Here is a 25,725-nt window from a genome sequence, read left to right on the forward strand (position 1 = left end):
TAGCGTCTTATAGAGCGCGAGTTTTGTACGGAGTTGTAGGCTACAGGAACTCAGCTGGCTACGTAATCCGTAGAAGGCCCTGTTGGCAGCCGCTATCCGCCTTTTTACTTCACGGCTCGTTGTCACATGTCACTAACGTGCCAAGGTAAACAAATTCGTCGAGCACTTCAAAAGTATCTCCATCACCACCACTGCAGTTCCAACACCCGAAGGGCTACCACGCTCTCTACCAGCCACCATATACTTTTTTTGTAGAATTTATGATAAGCCCTATCCTCGCAGCTTCCTCCTTAAGACGCGTATACGCTTATTCCACAGCTCTACGGTTAACACCAATGATATCGATGTCGTCTGCGAACCCTAGGAGCATATGAGATTTCGTGATGATGGTACCGCTTCTCTGCACGCCGGCCCTTCGAATAGCACCTTCCAATGCAATGTTGAACAGCAAGTTCGATAGTCCGTCACTTTGCTTCAAACCATCTAACGTCACAAACGAGTCCGATGTCTCACCCGCTATCCTGACGCTTGATTTTGAACCATCAAGCTTAGCACGTATCAGCCTATAATCAGTTTTGTTGGAAAACCATGTTCAAGCATAATCTGCCGCAGCTCGTTTCATTTAACTGAATCGTACGCCGCCTTGAAGTCTATAAACAAATGATGAGTCTACAAGTTGAATTCCCGGAATTTATCGAGGATCTGTCGCAAGGTAAACATTTGGTCCGTCGTGGAGCGTCCCTCTCGAAAACCGCACTGGTATTCGACAACCAAGGTTTCCTGCAACGGCCTTAGTCTGAGAAACAGGATGCGGGAGAGAATTTTGTATGCAGAATTGAGGAGAGTAATACCTCGATAATTGCTGCATTCGAGTCGATGGCCCTTTTTGTAAATTGGGCATATGAGACCTTCCAACCAGTCCGTAGGTAATTCCTCCTCAGTCCATACCTTTAGTATAACCTGATGAATTGCACAATACAGCCGTTCGCTCCCGACTTTCACAAGTTCGGCGGGGATGCCGTCCTTTCCAGCTGCTTTGCCGATTTTCAGCTCTCTCGCTGCTTTCCTAACCTCGTCCAAAGTTGGTGGATCCACAGCTTGTCCAGCATCCTCAATCGTTATCTTGTTTCTGTTGACCGTTCCATTTTGTTTGATTTTTCTCATCAGTCACTCGCTGGCACTCTGCGTCAAACCACTCACTGGAAGTGGCTGCAGCAGTAGTACCCAACACTTTCCGCGCTGTAGTACTGATCGCGTCGTGGATGTGTCCCACTATTCGTTGAGATTCTTCCCGAGATGTTCACCAATCCGCTGATCAGTCTTTCGAGAGTATTCTGCAGCAACTCCATCCGCTGATAATCGCCGAATGTTCAGTCGTATCTTCATCGTTGGTTTCGATTAGAATACGTTGGAAAACCGGGCGCGGATCTTGCTTACTACGAGATAGTGGACAGAGTCGACGTTTGGTCCCCGGAAGGATCGCACGTCTGCGACATCAGAAAAGTGCCGGCCATCAACCAAAACGTGGTCGAACTGAGAGCAGGCCTTTCCATTAGGGTGTTTCCAGGTGTGCTTCCGAATGTTCCATCGTGCAAAATGGGTACTACAGATAACGATTCCTTTGGCTGCAGCGAAGTTGATAAGCCTCAGGCCATTGTCGTTTGTGGTAGGATGGAGGCTTTCTCTACCAATAACGGGACGAAAGAACTCTTCACGTCCGACCTGTACATTTGTATCCCCGATGACTATCTTTATGTCATGTCTTGGGCACTCTCCATATGTCCTGTCGAGAAGATCATAGAACGCCTCTTTTACGTCATCGGATTTGTCGTTCGTCGGTGCGTACACATTTATCAGACTGTAGTTAAAGAATTTGCCCTTAATTCTCAACACGCATAGACGGTCATTGATGGGCCTCCACCTAATGACACGCTTCATTTGTTTTCCATGTAATACGAATCCAACTCCATACTCTGCTTTATCGCCGCCACTGTAGTAGATGTGATACTTGAATGTCGTGCTCGCAATAGGATCTGCTGCGCGGAATTCGCATTCTCCCGTCCTCGGCCATCGCACTTCCTGGATGGCTGCAACCTCGACCTTCATCTTCTGCAGCTCTCTTGCCAAGATACTCGCGCGTACCGGTTCAAGTAGAGTCCTGACATTCCAAGTACCGAGTTTCCAATAATCACTGTCCTTTTTCTTTTGCCTGGGTCCATGCCGATTATCCGGTTGTAGTTCCTTTCCTGAATTTCTCCTAGCGAAAGTTGTTTAAGCACTGCCTTACTGGGACTGCGACGCCTAGTCTCGCGGACAGGGCTCCTATTTTGAATATAGCTGGCGAGACACAGCGTTTCATAAGTCAGTCGTCCGCTCCGGATCAGTCGCTGTTGTATGCCGCCCCTAACCTGGGATACAGCCGCATACCTGGTGCGGAAACGGCGATTCACCGTGCAGTGGAATCACCGTCGCGACCCGCCCCTAACCTGGAGTCAGACGCTCACGGCTGGCAAGGCTGTTCCTTTTGCCAACACTCAGCAGATGCATGAGTGCCTTGTTACCTGTCGGTATACGACCTTAGCTTCTACCGGGGTTGGTTACCCGATCTCCACAAAGGTTGCTCGTATTCCGGCTGGTACCATGAGAAGGTAGGGAGCGCCTCTGTGGTTCATAGGTATACGGGTACCAATGAGCCACATGCTCTAGCGGGTGTTGTGGGTTCAAATCCGGTTATAATCTCAGATTATAGCTTGGTTCGGCCTATGCACCTTCCAGCATTGGACAAAGGGTAGGAGTCACAACGACAACTTGTTAACCGTAGCTACCTATTACCCCCCCCCCCCTTCCTTTCCACTCTTTCCCCTCCATTCCCAAAAAATCCTTCTTCATTACTTTCCCTTACGGTCCCTTCATCAATTGTAGAACCATTGTTTCAAAAAAAAATATTAATATATGCCTGACCGCATTTCAAGATCATGACTAAAATCACGAGGTTTGGTCAATTAACTTTTCTTTCCCATTTTTTCTTAGCAATTTTACAGTTTTGTAGAATCAATTATTAGACATTAGTTCTTTCTTTCCGTAAGAAAATAGCCCAAATAATTTTATCGAAATACATACAAAACTTTTCAACACTCAAGGATCAGGTTCAAAGAAGGGGTTTGATTGACATTCGGACATGTACCAACAATTGTCGCTTCGCGATATATTAGATGAATTATTTTAATTATAGCTTTATTTTTCCGTCAGTAAAAACTTCTCATTGGAGAATCATAACGTATTTCAACAGTAGTAATTAAAGGCAGATGGAATTTAAGTACATTGCAAAACTTATCGATAAAATGAAAGTGAAAATGTCAAATGTCAACGTACCGTTAAAAAGTTGAAAAATTTTCAAATAAATATAATACTACAGTAAAAGAATGTTACGGTTTCAAATCATACCGGGTACTGGTTGCTCGCTTGCTTAGTGAACCTAAGTGAAGTAATCTAAACAATTAAAGTTTCAAAAAGTTAATGCTTTCACTTGCTTTCGACTTACGACTAACTGAATAAAACTATCTAATTTCGATTACATTAAGTACGAATCTAATACAGCAAAAATTATACTGAATATAAGAACGATTCGGACGATAGTTCTAACACAACTCCTAACTCCTGTAAAATGTGGATCGAACTTACTTTACTTCGGACGTCAACTTCACGCCATAACCGAAAAATCACGCACTGCAGCACTGCAGCGCACGCACCTAACAGACTTGGGAGCAAGTTTCCTATAGGAGATCCTAATACGTACACATTTCTATCACGAATCGAAATTGAATTCTAATTAGCATCTAACCGAACAGCTGGTTGATAGGGAAAAAGCGGATTGAACCGGGAAAAAGGAACCAGGCAAAATTTAGCCGAAATTCGTCGTCGCAAGCAAAAAAATATGTTCTGTTGAAGGAGTTGAATTAACATTCCTTCTCTCGTATGCTTCTAGCGAGGACAAAACAAAAACTGTGCTAGGTACTGTGGATTAAGCTACGCGAAACAGGTTAAAGGAGTGGAATGTCGTAAAAAAATGGTTTCCTCCTGTCCTGTGCCAGCAGTAGTGTTTTGCACCTGCTATTCTATCCTCAGACCAATTCAATCCGCGCCGCGGTTGTTTGCGCAATAATTTGAATGTTTTATCTAACACGACGACTACAAACTGCTTCGGTTTTGGTTTCCTGATCTGTTGTTCGCCTTTCTTTTTTGTGTTTTTGCTTTTGCTGTTGTTATTTGCAGTATGCTTCTATCAATAAATTTATACTTTAGTAATTCTGTTTGATTTAAAAATTTAAAATCTCGCCTTTTGTTATGTCTTTTTCTGGTTTACTATTTTCTCTTGTTTTGTTAGTTTCTTTTTTCGGAATGTTTTCATTAGCTAAATGTAATTTTTCTCTAATGTTTTTTGCTTCTATACAACTTCGATTTTGCTTTCAAATTTGTCATAACTCAACGATCAATTTTTTTTTGTTTTTTGTTCATTGATAATGAGGAATCATTCTTTTTACTCATATGTTAACGCAGCGGTGCAATTTTTAGCCTAGTCAGGAATCCGTTGATGTTCTGCTTATTTTCTTAGATTTTAGATCATATTTTCTTTCATGTTCAATGTTTGTTAGGTTAATAATTCTTTCTTTTTTGTTTAATTATAATAGTTTTTCCGATTTTACATTGTTGAAAAAGTAACCACTTGCCTCTAATTTGATGCTTGTTAATGCATTTTGGAATGTTGTTCAGCTGAATATGTTAAGTACCATATTAACAATGTTAGTGTTGTTTGTTGTGACCGCACCTTCGTATGTGTTTTAGTTATTTTCATAACCACTAGCAATTGTTCTTAAATTGATTGTGTAGTTTAAGAATTGGATAACGTTTGCTCTTGTGTGTGTTGCGTTAAGTAACATTTTTCATTGTGAAACTTGTCCCTAATCATCGTTCGCTAGACTTGTGAGTCAATTTGTTTGTTTGTTTATTTGTTTGTTTTAGTTTCGTTACGCTTAAAGGAAAAGCTGCTTTATTTTTGGTTTCTGCTTACTACTCTAGACTTAGAAGACTGCCGAAAAAGATGGAAATTAGCAGATAATAATCAATAACTGTAAAAGGAAAAAATGAAACTCGCCAATGTCATCAATCTTTCGTCTGTTTCTTTTTCTTCTATCTCTCTTTCTCTTTCTCTGTTTTTGTCGATTTCCAACGGTTGTTGTTGTTCCGTTGCTGATCCGGTCTCTACGACGCGGTCGCTCATTACTAGTTCAATGGAAGGCAAAACATGTGCTGCAGTAGACTTTTTGATGGTGGCGGAGGTAATTGAAGAATACTTAGTTCATCCACAACGGAATCGTAATCGCTAGAATCGTCACCGTATAGCTGTTTGAGTAATTAAAAAAAGAGCGAGAAGAGAAAAAAATAACGAGATAGAAGAAAAAATTGAAAGTGAAACACTTTTATTAATATATTATCGATGTACGTTCAGTATGTATTTGGCAGAATCAAAATTGTGTTAGTAAAACAGAACAAACAACGGGAAAGAAAACGTAAAAATTGTGCCTAGGAAAGTGTGACAGCAATTGTTTGTTTTAAACTGAAACTGGAACTGAGAGTTGGAAAGTTTTATGGTAGGTTCAAAAATTGAACAACGAATAAATTGACAGCGAATCTGAACAACTACATACCAGCCTATAACAGCCTAACATGGTAATTATTTGTCATCACAACGAACAGTTTTCGATATTAAATACAAAAAATGTAAAATCTAACTTACGCATGCAAAAGGAAAAAAGAAAGGTGGCAAGCGGTTCGATCAAACCAAAAGGATTTTTTGGCATAGGACTACGTCGATTTTTATTATTTTGGCAGCAATGGATCGTAAATTTTTTTATGCGTTATTTTGGCAGCAATGGATCGTAAATTTTTTTATGCGTCGACTTTAATAAAAAAAATATTTTTGGAATGTGCGCTATTACAAAATTAATAATAATTTTTCAATTGTTTGTTCAGTTGACACCAACTGACGAACATATTTAACAACAAACAGCAAATGGAAACAGTCCTCGATGCAACCAACGCACCACTACGTAGATTTTCATTTTAACGCTTTCATTTCATATAAGCTGGCATTCATAATCAAGAATACAAGTAGAAAATGAAAGAAAAGTTGGCCTAAAATTGCTTCCTTGCGGAACACCACAAACCCATATCAATGAGTGGTGAAGAAACGCATAAGCCGTGGTTGATATGCAGCGATCCTCTGGTTAGATAGGATGAAAACCACGGCACCATTCTGCTTAATGCTTAATAGTTGTGATTTCAAGATGCCGGACCAATGTTTCACGGGTTTTAGTTTACCTTTATTATTAGCTACTTAAGCCATTTCTTATAATGCCCTCCTAAACGGATGAAGTTTGTTGAATAAATAGACAGGTTTTCTAGTATCTAGTATCTAGTTTTCTAGTTTCTAGTGCAAATACAGCCAACATCTCATTCGCGCATAGTTTTCAAATGGGCAACTAATCTCAAGTTTTTAGTCTTGACCTTGAAATGCGGTCATACATATATATTAATAATTAGTTGTTTATGTAGGTGAGACACGCTTGAGAATCGGCCGAGGTCAAAAATGAAACGCGCGCACATGTTTAAAACTACTTTTAGTTTTGAAAAAATATACGCAGATACTTCAGAAAGTTTATATGCACAACATAATCTAGTTCTAGAGTTGGCATTAAATTATTAGAGCAAGTGTATATGTGTTGTAAAGTATTATGGAAAATTTGACTGCATCCCACGGATGGATCGGATGGAAACACCTAAGAATCCATAATTCGACGATGTCCCGAATGATGAAGCCTTTTGAGGAGACTGCGACGACCTAGCTGGTGAAGCCCAGGAGGGTTTCGAGTATATTCTAGTATCGGTCCAGATTTACGATTCGCGGTGCGGTGGAAAAGATCGGTCTGAATCGGACAGAAAAATACCAATTTTCAACCCCCCCGTCCCCCACTGTGGACAAGCGTGGACATTGACTCAACCCCTACCCCCCTCCCTGTTTGTCCACGTGGACATTTTTTTCTTATGTGTAATTTAACAAAACAGAAATGCATGGTGCTAAATTTTGTTTTCAACTTGATTTATGCAGTATTTATAAAAAAACATACGCTCTAGTCTAAAGGCCGACACAATGTATACGGATTTTGAGTCGCTGCGGAAATTTAGGTTTTTCCGTGCATTTTCTGTCAAATTTTCGCAGCGGTAAAATCCGTATGCAAGGTGTTAGGACCTGAATTCTTCTGTTCATAGTAATCTTGTCTACAGCGAATTATTATCGACTGCAAGAAAGTCAGTTTCAGTTTGACTTTTGCTTGATTCTTCTTCGTCAAGAGTATCTCTGTCTAACTAGAGCACCTCAGCTTTTCCGTCTACTTCAACACAACACAGGACCTTTCCGATGCGACGCGGTTCGTAAAATCTTCTGAAGACGAATCCTTCCGTAATGCTCGGTTCATGTGTTTACGTCAACATATGCCTCATCAGAAGATAAAACTTTATTTGAGCCTAAAAACAATTACTGATCAATGGTTATGTATAATTCAATTCAATATTTCTGTTTCTAATTTCTGTTTTTGGTATGGAAAAAAAACTTGTCCACGTGGACATTTACGATACCCCCTCTCCCCTTCCGTGGACAAGCGTGGACATTTCCATACCCCCCACCCCCCTCTAAACTGTCCACGTGGTATATGGATGGCCCCTTGCCATGGCAGACCGTTTGTGGGCGCGGCAAGATGAGTCTGCTGTTTATCACGACAGGTACCATCTATGGGTAAATCTACCAGGACAAATACCTGTAGAAGCGCCTGTTTTCTTTCTTGGGTCAGCCTTTGTTAGAATGGTAAATACAGAGTTAACAATGTTGTTTTTGCACTAAAAGACGTAAACCTACCGAACTCACCCACCGAGCCTTCGATTGGCTACTGTTGGGCTTCGAAAGAAGCCGGCCCTACCATTGCATTGCCCAAAAATCTTATAAGCGGGTATCAAGAGCAAGGTGCGGGCATTCGGTTATAGAAAGAAGATTGAATAACACAATAAACTAGAAACCCGCCATATACCATACTGACGCTGAAGTTTATTCGCTGAAAGTTTGAAGAAAGTTCCGACTAAAAAAGAATTTTTGACGACTATTTATGTGTGTTTTACTTTTTATCAACTATAGCCTAATAGTATCAACTAGTCTTAATAGTATACAGTTCGGACTCGGTTTTTCGGAATATTCAATGTTACTTATTCTGGACAACCGCCAAGTTAGTTTCGAGGTACGATGCTGGTCTAACACGCCAGTCGTCTGATCCGGAGCTGGCGACTGAATTAAGTAATATTTGTTATCTCGGTACTAAAGCTTAGATGGCGGACATAAGACTCGGGTGGAGAGACATGAGTGTGGTGGCCCTAGAAGGCAACCTACTCAAACAAAGCTGCTACGAACAATCAAGAAAAGTTGGCTGCTGCTTAACAATGCTGATTGCTTCGAATGGATCCTAGGTATCTGGAGCTGCAGATCGCTGAATTTCGTGAGACAAGGTGCGGCTAGAACAGCTAGAATTCCAAAGGCTCGGAATCATGGCGCTGCAGAAGGTCTGTCGCAAAGGCGAGAAGCTGTAGAAGATCCGGTGGCATTAAGGCCCAATTTCAATCAACGAGAGGTTGTAAATGCTGAGGCTAAAAGGCCGTTTCTTCAACTGCACCATTGTAAATGTGCACTATCCACATGAAGTTAGACCCGACGACGAGTGATCTATACGCAGCTGGAGACAACGTACGATAGCTGTTCGCCACGGGATTTCAAGATCGTCATCGGGGATATGAACGCCCAGATTGGTAGAGAAGCACTGTATAAATCGGTGATCGGGCCCCATAACCACACCGACACGAACGACAATGATCAGCGATGCATCAACTTTACCTTTTAATGATCAGAAGCCCTTGATTTACCCGTAAAAATAGCCACAAAGCCACCTGGAGATTACTTGAGATCCAAATCGACCATATTCTCATCGATAGTCACTTTTTCTCGAACATCACTAACGTACGCTCCCAACGGGATGCCATTACCTAGTGGTACATGTGCGCTCAAAACTATCGACGATTTATACGATTTATATCGTTTATACGCCATCCTCCTCGGTTAAACAATCATCAGTTAGACCACCTACCGTTAGCAATGGTAATTCACTGGATAATTTCAAGGGTTTGTGAGGAGAAGAACCTAGCGGAGAAGTGGATGGAAGGTGTGGTGGCTCATCTATCAAAAAGAGCGATCGACTAGTCTGCTGGTCAACGCCGCTCACAAGATGCTCTTCTAGATCTTGTTACGTCAAATATCTTCAATGGCAAGGGATTTCATAGGGCAGTGTCAGGTGGCTTTTATGGGAGCCCGTGCTACTACGGATCAAATATTCACATTCCAACAAATTCTCCAGAAATGTCGAGAGCACAAGATGGTCACGCATCATATTTTCGTCGATTTCAGGATAGCATACGATACAGTCGAGCGCGAGCAGCTATGATAGATAATGCACGAGAATGGTGTTCTGGACAAACTGACGCGGTTGGTCGAAGCTACCTTGGAGCGATGTGTTTTGGAGACACTGTCGAGTCATTTCGCCTACTCGAAGGCACGGAACTCGCGAAGGTTCGCAGAGGGACGCGGCACGGAAATGGACTATCCTGTATAGGGGAAACAAGGGAGACTTGATTCCCATTTTGTTTTATGTATATTTCTCAAATGTCCACTAGAAAAAAAACCTAGGTTTTCAATTTTTCGGCAGTTTACAATACAGCTTACTACCCACAATTTATTAGTTAGTGATACGTAGCGCTAAGCAAAAGATATGGGATATTTTGGAAAGTACAGAAAATTGTACATATTCAAAATATGCGGGAGACTTGATCCCCATTTTAGGCACAATTGATCCATTTACAAATATATATTTTTAAAGCTCAAGTTTCATTTGGAAGTTTTATTAAAATATGCCTAGTTCATGCAGTATCATTATTTAGTGTACAACAGTTTAATTCAAAAGTATAAAAAGTATTTAGAAATCGTTAAGTGCATCGATCTGTAAAAGTATAGCTTTGGACATCTTTTATAATTTGCGACGAGAACTTTTTCGTTGGGTTTTAATTTTTGAAGCATTATATTTTTCCTGTTTAATAATCAGAGCGGCCTCCAGCTTCAATTTCGTTGGTGCATCTGTAAGGATGTGTATCTCCTCGTTTTCTTACTCTTCGCATATTTTTACGTGGTGATGCCTTTGGAAATGGTTTTATATTTACAGGTGTTTTGATAATTGTATTGTACGGAATCATCGATTTTGGTACCTGATTAATAGAATTCTTCAAAGAAGATGAGTTGTTTTGTTCAGATGAATTCTTTGTCCGAGCAGTCTTTCTTCATCCTTGGAAAATGCACAGGTTGCTCCTCCGTAGTCCGGTTGGTAGGTGAACTTTTCAGAAGCATTTTTTCGCTCTCTCACATATCGCTTAAGTGTCATTACATTCAAATTGAACATTTTTGCGGTCGTTCTGACCGGATTTCCAAACTATTCGTGATTTTTACATAACGAATGTTTACGATATGGAGAATTGTTCGTTTTATTATTTACGGCATAACGGCCTCCAAGCTCTTCATTTCCTAACAAAAGGATCAAGTGTCACTGAAATTATGTGGATCAAGTGTACATGTCGTAGTAAGTTGTACTGAAAATTAATTTTGTAAAATATATACAAGTTTTATTGTAAAATGTATACAGCATCAATGAATAAACATGTTTAGCTAATTTTTTCTTTGAAAAGTAATTCAAAAATTTCAAGGCAGTTTTCCGTAGCCAAAAAGTTGGACTTCACTTAAAAATGAAGTATAGAGAATTATTTCGTTGCAAATCTTATTATATTATATTTTCTTTGCAATGTAAAAATTTATTACATTTTTGTATTGCAATTTTGTTAGTTGAATGAAATGTGCAACTTTGTTTTTTTCTGCATAAAAACAACATTGTATTTACTGAGAAACAATGAATGGATCAAGTGTCCCAAGGGATCAAGTCTACCTGGTCTCCCCTATATGAACGCGTTCGACGTGGATGATATAACATTTGCGATGCTATTTCCACATGGTTGAACGAAAATTGTTCCGGAATTGACCTCATTGAAAACCTGCCTGGAGTAATAGTAAGCTAAGGCTACTCAATAATCAATATCAATAAACACCGCAGAATTAACGTGCTTTCAAATATGCAAGCGACACATACCGTAGACTAAATAGTTTCTGTTACAAATCATATGTACTGTGGACGAAATTCAGTTTGCGAACTAATCCAAAAAGCTTTTGAACATTCGTAAACTCCAAGGATCTTCCATTTCTTCTATCTTAGGCTGGGATCTTGGACGGAACGAAATCATCAACTGTTACCGAACATTGCGAATTGTTTGCTGATCATTTTTCTTCTGTTTTCGCCAGCGAATGTACCACACAGTCTGATGCTGAAATAGCTGGAATCATCGAATACCCTTACACAAGCTCTTTAAACTGGATGTATCTGATAGACGGACTTCATGGTTGAGCTCGTATCTTACGGACCGTACTTTACATGTCAAGCTGGACTTCACAGTTTCAAGTGCATTCATTAATACTTCTGGTGTTCCACAAGGCAGTAACCTGGGACCTTTGCTATTTGCTTTGTATGTCTATGATATTGCTATTCTGCTTGGGTCCGGATTCGCACCTGCATATGCTGATGATCTAAAGATCTATCTCAGTGTGAAATCTATTGCTGATTGCCACCGATTGCAAACACTGTTGGACACCTTTACTGATTGATGTAATAGCAGGATTCTGCCGTGCTCTGCAAAAATCTCAATTCTCGGCGTTTTCCTGACAAAGCGCAGAAGATGAATCGATTTTCTCTTTCTCTCAGTCGGATGTTACCTTCTCCGACGCGACGAGTTTTGTTTTGCTTTTGCAGTGCTTTGCTGCTTTGCTCTGCCGGTGAGTGAGCATCGGTGAGTTCATCTGTCTTTTTCTGCCGGAGCGCTGCCAGATGCATGCTCTCAAGGTCACGGAGCAAATCGTTCCAGTCCATATAATTGCCTATCGCATATTCTCTTTGGGACACGTAGCGAATAGTCTCGTGTCTCCAGGGTGCAAAGAAAATATTAGCTCTGCTTGCCGTTGTGCTCCTTCTGCGCCGTGGTGTAGTCGTAGTGGTCGTAAGAGAAAACAGTATTCTGGCATCGTTCGGAGGGAGAGGAAACGGCTGAACAGAAAACGAAAGCACCTGATCGTTATGAGAAGCAAACTGTTCTGCCTCTGTATGCATAAGATGAGCAAAATGAAGTCTGTGTAATAGAAATGAGCTCACAATAAGCATTGCCAAATTTGTGGTTATAACATTTCACCGATGTCATTTAAACAAATGACAAATGACCAATATGCCTCTAGGCTATTCTAGACCGTGTCGAATAAATTAGCGATCTTGGAGTTCTGTTGAATAACAAGCTCACGTTAAGCCAACATTATACTGCTGTCATCTCTAGAGCTTCGCAACAACTTTGAATCACTGAAGTTTTTGGAGCGTCATAGTAGAATACGAAACCTGGAAATTAAATAAAAAGAAAACTTATCCAATTTAATTCTACTATGTATATTTTATTCTTGACAGATACGTATTTCGCCTACGACTTGCAGACTTCCAGACACTGACACTGAGGAAGCCTGCAAGTCGTAGGCGAAATACGTATCTGTCAAGAATAAAATATACATAGTAGAATTAAATTGGATAAGTTTTTTCGGAAACCAAACATACGGTAGGAAGAGGCTCCAGAGAAAACAATGTTTGTCTTTCACGGATAGTGACTATTGACGTCGATGAACTGGAAGTGGTTGATGAGTTCATATATTTGGGATCTTGGGTTACCGCCGACAGCAATACGAGTAAGGAGATTTAACGACGCATTCAAGCTGGAAGTCAGACCTAGTTTTACCCCCGCAAGGCGCTTCGATTAAGGAGCATACGAATTCTGAACCAGCTGGTTGTGCTTGTGTTTACGGTGAAGGAATAGGGAGGGCAATTCGAGATAACAGGATGTAAAGAAAAAGTAGCACGACTATACTATCAAAACGTGAGAGGATTGCTAAGTAATGAAAATTACTTTTGAACTCAGACGATTTTTATTTAGGCTATTGCAAATTATTTTTAAAGTTTTTGTCAACCACCCCCCCCCCCCCCTCCTTTGAAAATGGTTTGAAAAATCGGGGGCAAAAAATAATTTGTGGGATATCAGTAAAATTTTTTTATACACTACAGCCTAAGGAACTCGAAAAATGAGTTTACGGAGTGCTTAGAACGTTTCTAACACAAAACAGAAATGGAAATTTGAACAATTGAATTTTCGAAAATCGGCAGAAAAAATTTCTGTCGATTTTATGTCTCTTTTCGTAGATTTTTGCATGAAAAATAATAACGTACATATAAAAAGCAAGAATAGATTTGGTATTCATGTTTGAACTTAAAGTAAAAATGCTTGAAATGCATACTTTTTTTGGTCGATTAAAAGATCTTTTTTTTTCGTCCCCTCTCACTTCAGTTGCCTAACACCGGAAGGACAAAAACTTTATAAAATATATTTGTAATGTCCTTATTAATACTCTGTTTGACTTACAAAACTATAATTCGAAGACAATAACCTAACGTCTAGTTAATAGCTGAAAATTGGTGGTATTCGTGTGGTGGAGCATCGTGTAACTTTTAATTGCATTTGTAACAATCGTAGAAATAACGGAGCGGATCTTCTAGTTAGCTTCGAGGAGCGGTGTTGTTCTAACAAACTAGTCGTAGTATGTTCGAATTCCGGCTAGACGATGCCGCTAGATAGAATCAGTACTGTCATGTAGTCTTTAAAAGTCTTTCGGCTATTGTGAGTAACTCGCTGCTTAATGCAATAAAGTGTCACAGGTGCTCCAATATATTTCGTCTTGAATTCGTTCCAAAAGGAATTTTAATTGTGGCAATTTTTTTCAGACTTATGAACAGTTTTGGGCTAGACAGAGAGACTGATGGAATTTCCACCAGTTTACTATCTAAATTACTAACTCTGTGACTAGTTCTTTAAATCACAGGTGTCTGTAATTTTCTCGTTCTCTATAGCCTAGATCAGAGTCCCCCAAGGAAGGAATCTAGGTCTAAAATTTTTCATTACTTTTTCTGTTGTTTTTTCGATGAAAGGTTAATGGGAAATTGGCAGTCATTAAATTTTCGTCGAAAGCCCAATTTCGAAAGCAGGTTTTGGGCCCAAAAGCGAGATTCTGTTCATAGAAATGTGTTCAGAGGTAATGTGACATTACTGAGAGGTTGTGATGGATATTTGAATATCGAGTGGCGACCACAGTCGACTTCATTATTGACACTAAACGCTGCTTTTTGAATTTTCCGTCACCTGGTGTATGTATCAAAGTCTTTTCCATATATCAGTTAATCCATAAGAAATATAAGAAATGCATTTTCCGCAATAGACCGAATCGAAGAGCAGCACCGAACTCTGCAACGGCTGTTGAAAATTTTGTCAATTTTTATTATGAAACCTTGGTGGATATTTTTGATGAAGAAAAATAAAAAATGTAGCAAATTTTTATCATCAATAATCAGTTCATTACGTTAACTCCAGTCAACGAAAACATTCAGCAAGTTCGCGGATCGCAACCTTCGGTACATCCCTCCAAGAAGTATAGCTTTAGGTTTTCAGCGTAAACCAGTTGTATACTCAAGTACTTTTTTTACACGGTTTGTTTTTTCGATTATTTAGAATGGGGCAACTTAGGGACCATTCATTTATTTCTTAATACATTAGGAAGATGCCCGACATTCGTCGTAAATAGTCCCTAAGATGCACTGTTCTTGAGTAATCGAGAAAAACAAACCGTGTAAAAAAAAGAGTTGAGTGTACTCTCAGTGCCAAGCAAAATCCTAACATCATCGAGATAAAAATTGTGAACAACAGAGGTCCCAAATTGCTTCCCCAAAACCGCGAGACCGACGATTCTAGAAATTTATGTTGTTCAAAAAAGTTGTTTAAAATCGGGATAAGTGGGTAGACATTGATTGTTTATATTCGATTTCAAGAAACATTCCAATTGGTTTGATCGATTCTATGTCTAAATTCAGTGAAGGCAATGGTTAATAGACCAGAAATACATAAACTGATAAAAGATGCTGCCGAACTAAGCTGTTGTCAAAGCAGTATGAAGTAAAAGTCAGAAATTTTCTGTTACGTAATCAAGAAAGCAAAAAAAAAAATCAAAGTACACAATTATAACAGCAATTGCAACAGTGAACCAACGATTGAAGCATGAACAGGAGGAAACATGAGCTTGAGTTAAAAGTTTTTCTTACAGTTTGATTCAATGTACTACTTACTTACTTTTACAGACTTTTTACTTTGTTACTTTATAGTAGTTTTTTTATTCAACAAGCTTCGAACGGAAAGTCACGTTTTTCCTTTAGAGCTACACATATCAGAAAAAAAATGGGAAATGTCTTCTCTACGTTACATTTTACAGTAATCGAATTACCATTTTACTAAGCATTACAAAAGAAAAACATGTTCAAAATGCTCGGATTAATATGGTTTAACCAGCTTTCGTGGCTTTGCATTAATTAAGCCCTAGGGGTAGGTAGTGCACTGATTGACGTAACAGGAAACTATCGTCGTTGTCGTTTTGCCGTTATTGTACAAAACCGTTAAAACGTACTTTCAAAACTACACACGCACATTCAGAGGGGGTTGTCATATTAGTAAATTAAAATACAAAAACACGAAGCAAAACAATACGTATGCATTGTGGAACGGTTGGGAAGACAAAAAAAAGAGGGGGAAAAGTGTACCATCAGTTCGGTTGTTAATACTTTTTGTATGAAGGGGTAATGAAGCACTGTTAGGTGTGTGTAAAACAATGTATGCGTGTTTGAGTAACAATTTCTTCTGAGAGATGTGGTGTGATGGAGGCGCTTAGTTGTCTACTTGTGCTCCATGTTGAAACCTGAGCTTACCTGCATGTTATATGGATGCAACTCGCAGGATGCGTGATGTCAAACGCAGTCTTCCAGCGACATTAGCAGCGGGTTCACGTACTCGAAGCCCTCGAATTCGCTCTGATCGATGTTGTCGATAACGCGGCTGTGGTTGAGGATGAAATAAATAACACATTAGTATAAGTATTAGTAAAATCATTTCCCAACCGGGAAGGAAACGAGTTGCTTCAAAACGACACACCGGTCGGCGCGCGGTGGGATCCCCTTCTTCAGAATCAAAGGATTTACTTACTCATCGTCCGGTGTCAAATGCACCGGCTCGTCGGTGAACTCCGGCGGGAAGTTGGCCAGATCGCGTTCGGAGTCGAGCCTCGGTCTGAACGGCGGCGTAATTTGCTTTTGCTCTAGCTAAAGGACACGAACAGCGAGAGAAAAGTGTGTATTCCAACAAATTATAGGATCCAGAAGAAAAAATCGAATGAAAAAAGAAAAAGATGAGGAAAAACAAGTTGATAAAAAATAATTCTAGAAACGTACAATGTATAATATATAAAAAGTGAAAAAATATCCATCCGATCGGTGAGAGAGAAAAACGTTAAATAATGGACTCCATTCAGAATGTTAGTATAGTGAAGGGAAAAAAACGAACAGTAAAAATAATGGATGCAGATAAAATTGGTTATTTTTCATTGAACTTGTTCTCCCCGAAGGAAGGGACGAAACATTTACACTATTCTGCTTTTTTTGCGCATGCAATGAGATTGAATGGTGCTGGAAAAGCAAAACAAAAAAAAAACAGCTGAAACGTTTAAAGGTTTATTTCTATCCAATGCCAGTGCTTGAATCGATCGAAGTTGTCAGGAGCAGACCCGGCGGTAGCGAGCGGTGCGGCGCAATTTTCCGCTCAAGCTAGGACCAGACTTGAATTAAGAAGAAAATTCTATCCTGTCTAAAACATTCAGCAATGGCAAACCATGCGTGCTTATGTGTGCCTGACTCTAGAGGAAATTATATTACCAGCAGGGCGTGTTGGGCTGTCCGCCTTTGGATAATAATCAAACTTACCGTCATGTCCATTTAGTAGCGTGAATTGATATCCTTTCGCTTGCAGATCAGACTTGGACTTACCATTTGCGAATGATAACGAATCGAAGATTAAGAAGAACTGATAGTTCTCTAAACAGAATTAAAGAAATTAACAAATTTATCAAAATTAGAAAATATAAAACAGTTGTCTACAGACAATCCGGAAACGACAAATCTTAAAATTCACAAGCCTATGCACTATGGTTACTTAGCTTAACTTTTTAATCACACCTTCTCGGTAGTCTAAAATAAATGTCCTATAATTTCATAAAACATGCTTTAGGCTTTGGCTCACCAGGCACACCGGCAAAAATGTCCGTTAGAAATATAATCTTCTGCAAGACCCAGCCTGTGCACAGAGAGACTGCGAAGCAACCCACGCTGACCGAGAAGGAGTAATATTTTTCTGAAACAATTCCGTACCTAATCCAAAGGAATGGACTGCAGCAGTACCCAACCCACCAAGTGGGGCATTCCGGGTTCAGCAGAGATTCGTATCACTGACTCGCTCCGGCAAACAATGGCAAAAGCATGCTATCTATCTCCGCCGAGCCGATGTGTGCATAAACAATTACACTCGAGTCGGTTCGAACAGTCAAGTCAAGCCGGGGCAGTCCGAGATAAGAGCTCAAATTTTCCATCCGATAAACGATGCTTCCTGTTTTTGTGCCGGCTTAGTGTGCCAGCCGCCTCCCACCACGGACGGAGGAGGTATTTCTCCGGGCTAAGTCGAACATCATAAACAAGGTGTGCAACATGGCGAAAGTTTCGGGTGCGCTTTGTTTCGGCGTTGTTTTGGGTGGCAGAATTTGAATTCGGTTCCAAGAAACTAAACTCGGTCCGAAATTTTTGTCTTAAAGTTCTCCAGAAAAAAGTAAACTATGAAACACATTTGGTTGTAGGTCACAAGCCAAAGCAGTAAAGAACCAGAACCACCCTACGCTCTATGCGTACACATAATCCAGCGATAGAAGAGAAACTTCGAGATTATGCCGATTGGCTTAGGAAAGTTTGCAGAAGTTACGTCTCTCCGCCGGTATGAAAAGCATTCGCTTTTCTCGAATCGGACTTGGCGCAATATTTTCCGGAACGTTATGAGAAGTGCTTTCAGGTGCAGTTCTAGTATACCTTTAGCTAGACACGTTCAACAATAGCTGCAAGACTGTTGCTTTCGGTTGTAATAATAGCTCCCAATTTTGAGCACAATGCAATGGTTTCGTTCTATGTAAACGATTGTTAACCACAAAGTGCAAGAACGGTAAGAACGAGTTTCAATCCCTTCGGGAAAGTAAATCTAGTGGAAACTGAACTGCGATTTGCTGGCGCAATATCGTTGCTTAATGCGAAATTGTTTTTTTGTATTGTTTCAGGATTTAAAACAGTCTAATTATTTTTAATTCACCTATTTTTCCAACATAAATGCCACTAAGACAATAGTTAACAATAGTTGTTATTCCTTCTCTACGTAAAAGATTTACCTAAGGACTACTCATTTGATAAAGTAGACACCTATTTTTAGTAGCATAGTTTTATTTTCGAATAAATTCATAAGTTTGGGTTGTGTATATGAAAACCATCAATCAAACCAAAACTTTCTTTCCAAACTTTTCTGTTCTGATGTACCGTACATCATCGGGAACACTTATTCTTTATACAGCGTTGAAACAATTACCGACCCGGAAGTATACTTTTGTCCAATTTGATGTACGTTTCATCGACCATTAAAACGCATCGATCGGACTTTTCCAGGAAGAATCCGTGAACTTTTCCTCGAGAAAATAGGCTGAGCAGATGGCCTTTTAGGTGCCCGTTGTTTCTTGTATGTTCTGATAATATTTATTTAAATTCATCTGACTGTACACTGTATGTCTTAATGAAAGTATACCAACATAATATATAATATTCTTAAAGGTATGCAATAATATTTTTTGCAAAAATTTATGAGACGGCGCGCCAAAGTCGAATAAATCCTTCACTCTGCAAAACTTCTGCTGGAGGCCAAAGGTTCGATAAATCCAAACGTCGTTCAATGAAAGCTGAGCTGAAGCAAACCAGTGGATCGAAGAGTACGTTGAACGGAACGGAAGTTCAGCTGCGATAGAATTCTCGGGCAGTCGATTTCACGATTAATGGTGACCTTAGCTACATACAACGCTTGCTCGATCTTTCTGCGTCGTTTAAGAGTGTCAATGTCAAGTAGGCGGCAGCGATCGGGATACGGGGGCGAATTCACTGGATCACACCAAGGTAGATCTCGTAGTGCGAACCGAATTAAACCGTTTTTGTAACACGTTCAATTCTCAAGTTCCATACAATATGAACAATATTTTTTTTTCAATTTTTTGGCGATATCACCAACAGAATGCGTAACTTTGCTGTCCCGAAAACTTGCCCAAGTCACGATCCTCAGAACCAATCGCTACATTTGACGTTTCAAAATTGAACAAATCCAAAAAGTAGGAAAACCACAATTAGAATTTCTGGTCTGATTTTTGAATAGGTCCTAACTGCAAATGTGAGATTCTCTCCGTGTCTCCTCTCTTACGTCTAAAGCTTGCTTCATTTAGTATTGGAGCAAACTTTTGCTCATATTGTGGCGCTCTTTATGGACGGATTTAGAAATTATTGGCGCCCACGTGTCGGAAATTTTGTTAGCTTCACCTATCTATTTTGTAAACAAACAACATGGAAGCCGAAAGAAGGGAAAAAATTGAGCACAGTTATTTGGAAAATCCATTGTGGTCTGCATCTAGGCTAGGCAATTTCAACTGGTAAATTTCCCAGAAATACCGTATGGCGTTATCAAACGGTATAAGGAAACATAGACGACGATTCGGAAGCCTTAAGCTAATCATCGGAGCGAAACTGTCGACCGGAAACTGCGGGGTAAGATTTTGAAGACCATCAAGAGGAATCCCAATCTGTCCGACCATGATTTGGAGAGAAAATTCGGTGCTGCCTATAGTACCGTGAGGAGAATTCGACACCGGGAAAGAATCAAGTCGTATTGTTGACGCACCCACTGTGCGATCGACATAAGTGGGAACTGGTATCGCCCTTTTGCATATTCGATCGCGACTGTCACTCTGACAGCGCAGCGTCTCAGAGGTAAACAAGGAAGGAAAGAAAGTTTGACAGAAGGAAAAAGTGAAAAGTCATTTCTAAGTTGTAGTTGAAAAGTTAAGAGCTTGAAGTAAAAGCTAAAGAAGTTTACAATTAAAACAAATAATAAAATTAAAGATTTGTGAAAAGAGAGGTGTTTTAAAAGTTAGAGATAGTGAAAGGTAGGAAAACCAATTAAATTATATAAATATTTTAAATGCAACTTAAAATTATGGAAACTATAGGACGGATAGTTGGAAGTTGGAACAGAGAGGAGGAGAAACTAACCTATACAACCAAGAACACTAAGAATGTAAGTTCAAAATCAAATTAAAACTTAACTCTAACTATATACAATTAAAATAAATTGCAGCTTTAAAGCTGCACCAGTACGTGCTGCTGAAAGACAGGTGTCTTACTACTTTTCCTCGAAAGTTCCGCCAACACAGCTAGCAAACAGCCATACCGAACCATAAAACAGAATAGCGTGGCCAAAATCCGTGCTCAAGAGCTATGCTACCGGGTGCTAACCAAGTTCGGCGGGTGTCTTCTGATTTCGGGTAAATAGCAGGTCAAAAATTTTACTTGGCAACGGGTCGGGGGGATATTCCAAGCAAATTTAAATTTGTTTTTGCCGACAAATTTGCACGAAAATTTATGATTTCGCAGAGCATTTGCAGCTGTGGCAGAAAAATGAAAGTTTTCATTTCATTACGTCGGAACTGTACCAAAAGGAGTGTCCCCAAAAACGAATTTTGCCGTTTATTCGATCCCACCACCATCCCGTGATGTTTTGGCCAGATTTGACAAGCTGCCATTACAGTAAAGTCGTGCAAGAATGGTATGCAGAGAAAGGGGTCCTGGTGGAATAAGACAGCCAAAACGATGGACGAAGAAGGTGTGCGCCGCCTAATGAGCCATATTACAGGAAAAGTTCGAGAATTCCTTATGGCCATTTTTTCAATAATTACAAGAGGAAGTTTCCCTTTCTTCGAAATGCCTCCCCATACCATGACCACTGATGAATTTTGGCATTGTGCTACATTCGGTTTGTACTTTGGAACGTCCATGATCGAAACCGACCACAACTGATCATTTTTTGAGCATGATGCGGGGTTTGAAGAACAAACAATTTCTCATCAGATCACTTCGGAATCACCGTGCCGACGGAGCAGCAGTTTGCATCTTTTCTGGCGTTTTTGTTTTATTGCTTACGTTAATCCACGGATTTTGGGTTTTTCGAATGCTTTCATGTCCAGATTCATTTTCAAAATTCGACGAAGAGAAAATTCCCTGTTATGCCTTGTCAGCTCAACTACCATTTTCCTTGCGGACCGGTCGCAATTGCGACGAATTCGCTCTTGAACAAACATTTTGACACCTGCAGTTCTAACGCTTCGTTTTCTTCCGGTTTTTTCAACAGTTTTCAACAGATCCCGTTTCTACAAATTAGTTTACTGTATAGTATACAAATCCTATTTTTATGCCGAGAGGTTTGAAGTCACGAAAAATAATGCCGCATGTAACACCCTTTCGGAATTTATTTATTATCAACGACCGTAACTCAAACATGGTACGCGCACACCGAACGACACACTATACGAAAATGAAACTAGGTCAACTAAGACTTAAGGGGTTATATACAGTTAGGAGGCTTAAAAAAGTGGATTTATCTAGAATTTTTCTAGAGAAAACTCTTTACCTGATTATAATGAAAAATTGTATAGATCTTACAGCAGCTTTTGGCTGTATTTTATGAAAAAACTTATTTAATTAGCTGCTATAGTTAAACTCCTGGAACTCTTCTAAAATAAGGCGTCTTGCGGTGAGCACGATATCTTTGAACTGAATCATTGAAAATCGAAAAACCAAAAAGGAATCGGTGATAAAATATATTATCTATAGATTGATCGAAGGATTTAGCAATATAATCATTTTTGACGAAATGGCGGCTTATTCAACATAAAAAATCAATTTTTGGCATAATTTTTGCTTTTTAATTGTTCATAAAATAAGAAATATTAATCGGTGAGGAAAAACCTTTGATTAATCCGTAGAATATATCCTTAAAACACTTGTGTCAAAATTTGAAGTGATTCGGTTCAGCCGTTTTCGAGAAATCTTGCTCACCGACTTTGAAAACACGGTTTTGAAAAACACACGTTCAAAGTTTCGCGTTCTTTCTTCAATAGTTCTGATATGTCGTTGTAAATATGCGTATAACTTCGTTCATATTTGCCGGATCGGTATGAAATTTACTGTGTGCATACTTAAATGTATGTACACTATGATTATGAAATAAACAGAAAATCGATTTTTCGAAAATTCTAGCTGTATAACCCTTTAAGTCATGATGACACACACATGGTTTTAGTTCGATTGTATTAATTATATATGCCATTGCAAGCATAAAATGATTTTTGTTAGAATATATATGTGTCACACTGTACGATTTTAGTAACATTTTCGTTACCTTCTTCTTCTTTTTGCAGCTTTTTATTTTGATTTGAAATTGCGTAATTATTATTTCTGAATTTTTCAGTTTAATTTTTCGGGTTTAAATACTTTCGTTCGTTTTTGCGCTTTTTTAGTGTCTTAATATTTGGTTTCATTTTATTGCAGTGTCATTTTTGTATTATTTCTTGTCATTTTTGTATCTTTTAGGCAGCATTTTTTAATTATTTTTCTAGGTTTTTTGGTTATTATTTTTGGCGCTATTTTTGTACCTTTTTTGATTTATAATTTTTAGTCATTGTTGTGTCTTATATTTAACTTTCTTTTATTTTATGATTGTCTGTAATTTGTTGTATCATTATGTGCAATTTTCGTATTATTTTTGAATAGTTCCCTATTGCTTTTGTATCTTTCAAAGACTATTTTTTGTAACAATTTTGTACTATTTTTTCATTTTATACAATTTTGTTATTCTAGTGAGATTTTAAGATTCTCTTTGTATTCTTAATTAATTTTACCATTACTTTATTTTTGTCTTTATCAATAATTTTCGTATCATTCGCCAATGATTTCTCTGTAATTTTCGTGGTTTTTGATGCCGTTTTTGCGTCATTTATATGCTTTTTGAGTCTTTTTATTTCTTTTGTTGTTTCATTACAGCGGTTTTTACGATAGGTGCAGATCATATTTTGATTATTTTTCTGTTTTTTATACCTTTCGAAGGTCAGTTATGTTATTTGTTTTCCTATTTGCGTTATTTATTTCTTTTCTTTTTGTTTCAATAACGCATTATTTTTTATCACTTTGTGCTATTTTTCTGTTATTTTTGTATCTACTTTTGTGTCATTTTTGCGTTATTTTTTTTGTTTCTGTGTATTTTGTATTTATTGTATTTATTATTTTTATATTATTTCTTGTAGCATTTTGTAACATTTTTAGATGAGACTTAGTGCATACGAACGTTAGGCATAACGGACAATAGGCATAACAGATGATAAGCATAATAGACGATAGGTATAGCGGACGTTAGGCATAATTTACAAAACTTCGCTTTTCTATGAATACGCACTTGAATCGATCATTTCTCCGTCACAATACATTGAGAACAAAGGCCACCCGTTAAGTATGAAGTCATTTGGTTTTATGCTGTTTGGCTAAGACGCAAATGACCCTCAGGGTTTAAGCGTCTATAATTTAAAATAATAATAATGCTGTTTAGCATAAAAATATTGGTATAATTATACAGGGTCATTTGGCATAACGACCATTTAGCATAATTCCTTAAAAATTATTTTATGACATTTGATAAAGTATTCAGGGCGAGACGGCCGTAGGTTGCGAGTTTTGTAGGCGACCTGCGACCTGCCGTCGAAAGCGCCGGCCACCCCCAAAAGAAATCACATCTATCTTGGTATTTTCGTTTTCCTAGGCCTTCCGATTCTAGTTAGTTGTTTCTAGTCGACGCATCGACTTACTCTATATGCGAAGCCGCTTTTTGCTTTTTTTAAACTGAGTCGATTAGGCCTCTTACAAGCTAACAGCAGATAGCTGGTATAAGATATGGCTAATGTCCATTACACCTAGCATACATTATGCCTTCCGCACATTATGCATATCCTCCATTATGCCTAACGTCCATTATGTCTAATGTCCATTATGCAAAATGTATTTATGCCTAATATCTTTATGCCTAATGTCCGTTTGCCTAATGGGGTACACTATTTTAGATCAACTAGGGTAAACAACCTATTTTTGACCCCTTCAGCAGCTGTACATAATTTGGACTGCAAGTGTCCAAATTATGTACAGCTGCTGAGAGGGGCCAAAATACGTTGGTTACCCTATGTGTTATTTTAGAAAAATGATTCAAATGGTTCATAATTTTTTTGGGCATTCTTGGGACTCTTTTTGTGTCTTTGTATATGGTTTTGTTTTATTATTGAGTTGTTTTTGTATTATTTTTTGTATCATTGTATGACATTTTTGTATTGTTTTTGTATCAGTCTGATGTAATTTATGTATTAATTTTTTATCGTGATATTTCACTTTGCATTTCATTATTGCGTCATTCTTATGTCTTTTATGTATCATTTATTTAATTTTTTTGTTTTCTTTTAAGGCAGTTCTACGCTATTTTAGTATTATTTTTATATCATTTTCATTGGTTTGCATATATTTTGTCTATTATTCCTTTAATGAGTATATTATTAGAATGCGCTGATTGAAGAAGATGACACCTTGGATAGTGAGTTTATCTACTATTTTTTATATGGGAGATACATATATCGTCTCTAACTTGCTTCATCGAGTTCGAAACTAGCATTGCCCTCAAAAAAAAAAAATTTCAGCATTTTTTTGTATTTAAAAATATATTATTCTCAAAATTGAAAAATTATTTCAATATTTCTGTTTGATTGTTGTAAAAATCTTTTAGGCATTTTCATATTTGTTCAACAAAGATCAGTTCAAGGGTTAGAGAAAACACCATATTTTCCTGGAAAATGTTGTTAATCATGAATTTGTTAAATATAGTTTTCGTTTATAAGCCCAAGAACTATGACCGCGTACAAAATTACAAAATTACAAACTCTCAGATCCATCGACTCAAATTGTACTATAATTTTGAAAAATAGTCCAGTGTGCAGGCTTTTGTAAAAATGACACAAGATAAACTTTAGTTTAAAATAACGTACACTATGATCTAATCAAACATAATGCATTACACGCAAATCGTTGTATACGACATCAAACTTTAAACAGAACTATTAATAAAAATAAAACCGAAATTGAGTGTAAAGTATCTGTAACTTTTATAAAAATTTAACCAAATGGAAAAAGGTCAAAAGATAAGAAAAAATTAGTGTTAAATAGAAAAATATTAAGAAAAGAATAAGAATCTAATTGCCATTTACACCAGCCCGTTCCTTGTAATGTATGTGTGCGTTGAAATTTTAAAAACCTCTCAAAACTA

The 25,725-nt window shown here is 38.4% G+C and overlaps 1 protein-coding gene across 1 annotated transcript in view; it reads right to left on the reverse strand.

Moving 5' to 3' along the window:
- Nucleotides 1-3,237: 3,237 nt before the first annotated feature.
- Nucleotides 3,238-25,725, reverse strand: part of LOC128738387 (atypical protein kinase C) — a 371,387-nt gene continuing 348,899 nt past the window's right edge. Inside the window, exons 12-14 of the mRNA XM_053833470.1 lie at nt 16,405-16,520; nt 16,131-16,257; nt 3,238-5,400 (exon numbers count right to left, since the gene is read on the reverse strand). Coding sequence (XP_053689445.1) covers nt 16,170-16,257; nt 16,405-16,520 — 204 coding nt within the window. The 3' untranslated portion in view covers nt 3,238-5,400; nt 16,131-16,169. The remainder of the gene's footprint in view (nt 5,401-16,130; nt 16,258-16,404; nt 16,521-25,725) is intronic.

Source organism: Sabethes cyaneus, chromosome 2 (genome assembly GCF_943734655.1).
Source record: "Sabethes cyaneus chromosome 2, idSabCyanKW18_F2, whole genome shotgun sequence".
Lineage (NCBI taxonomy): Eukaryota > Metazoa > Arthropoda > Insecta > Diptera > Culicidae > Sabethes > Sabethes cyaneus.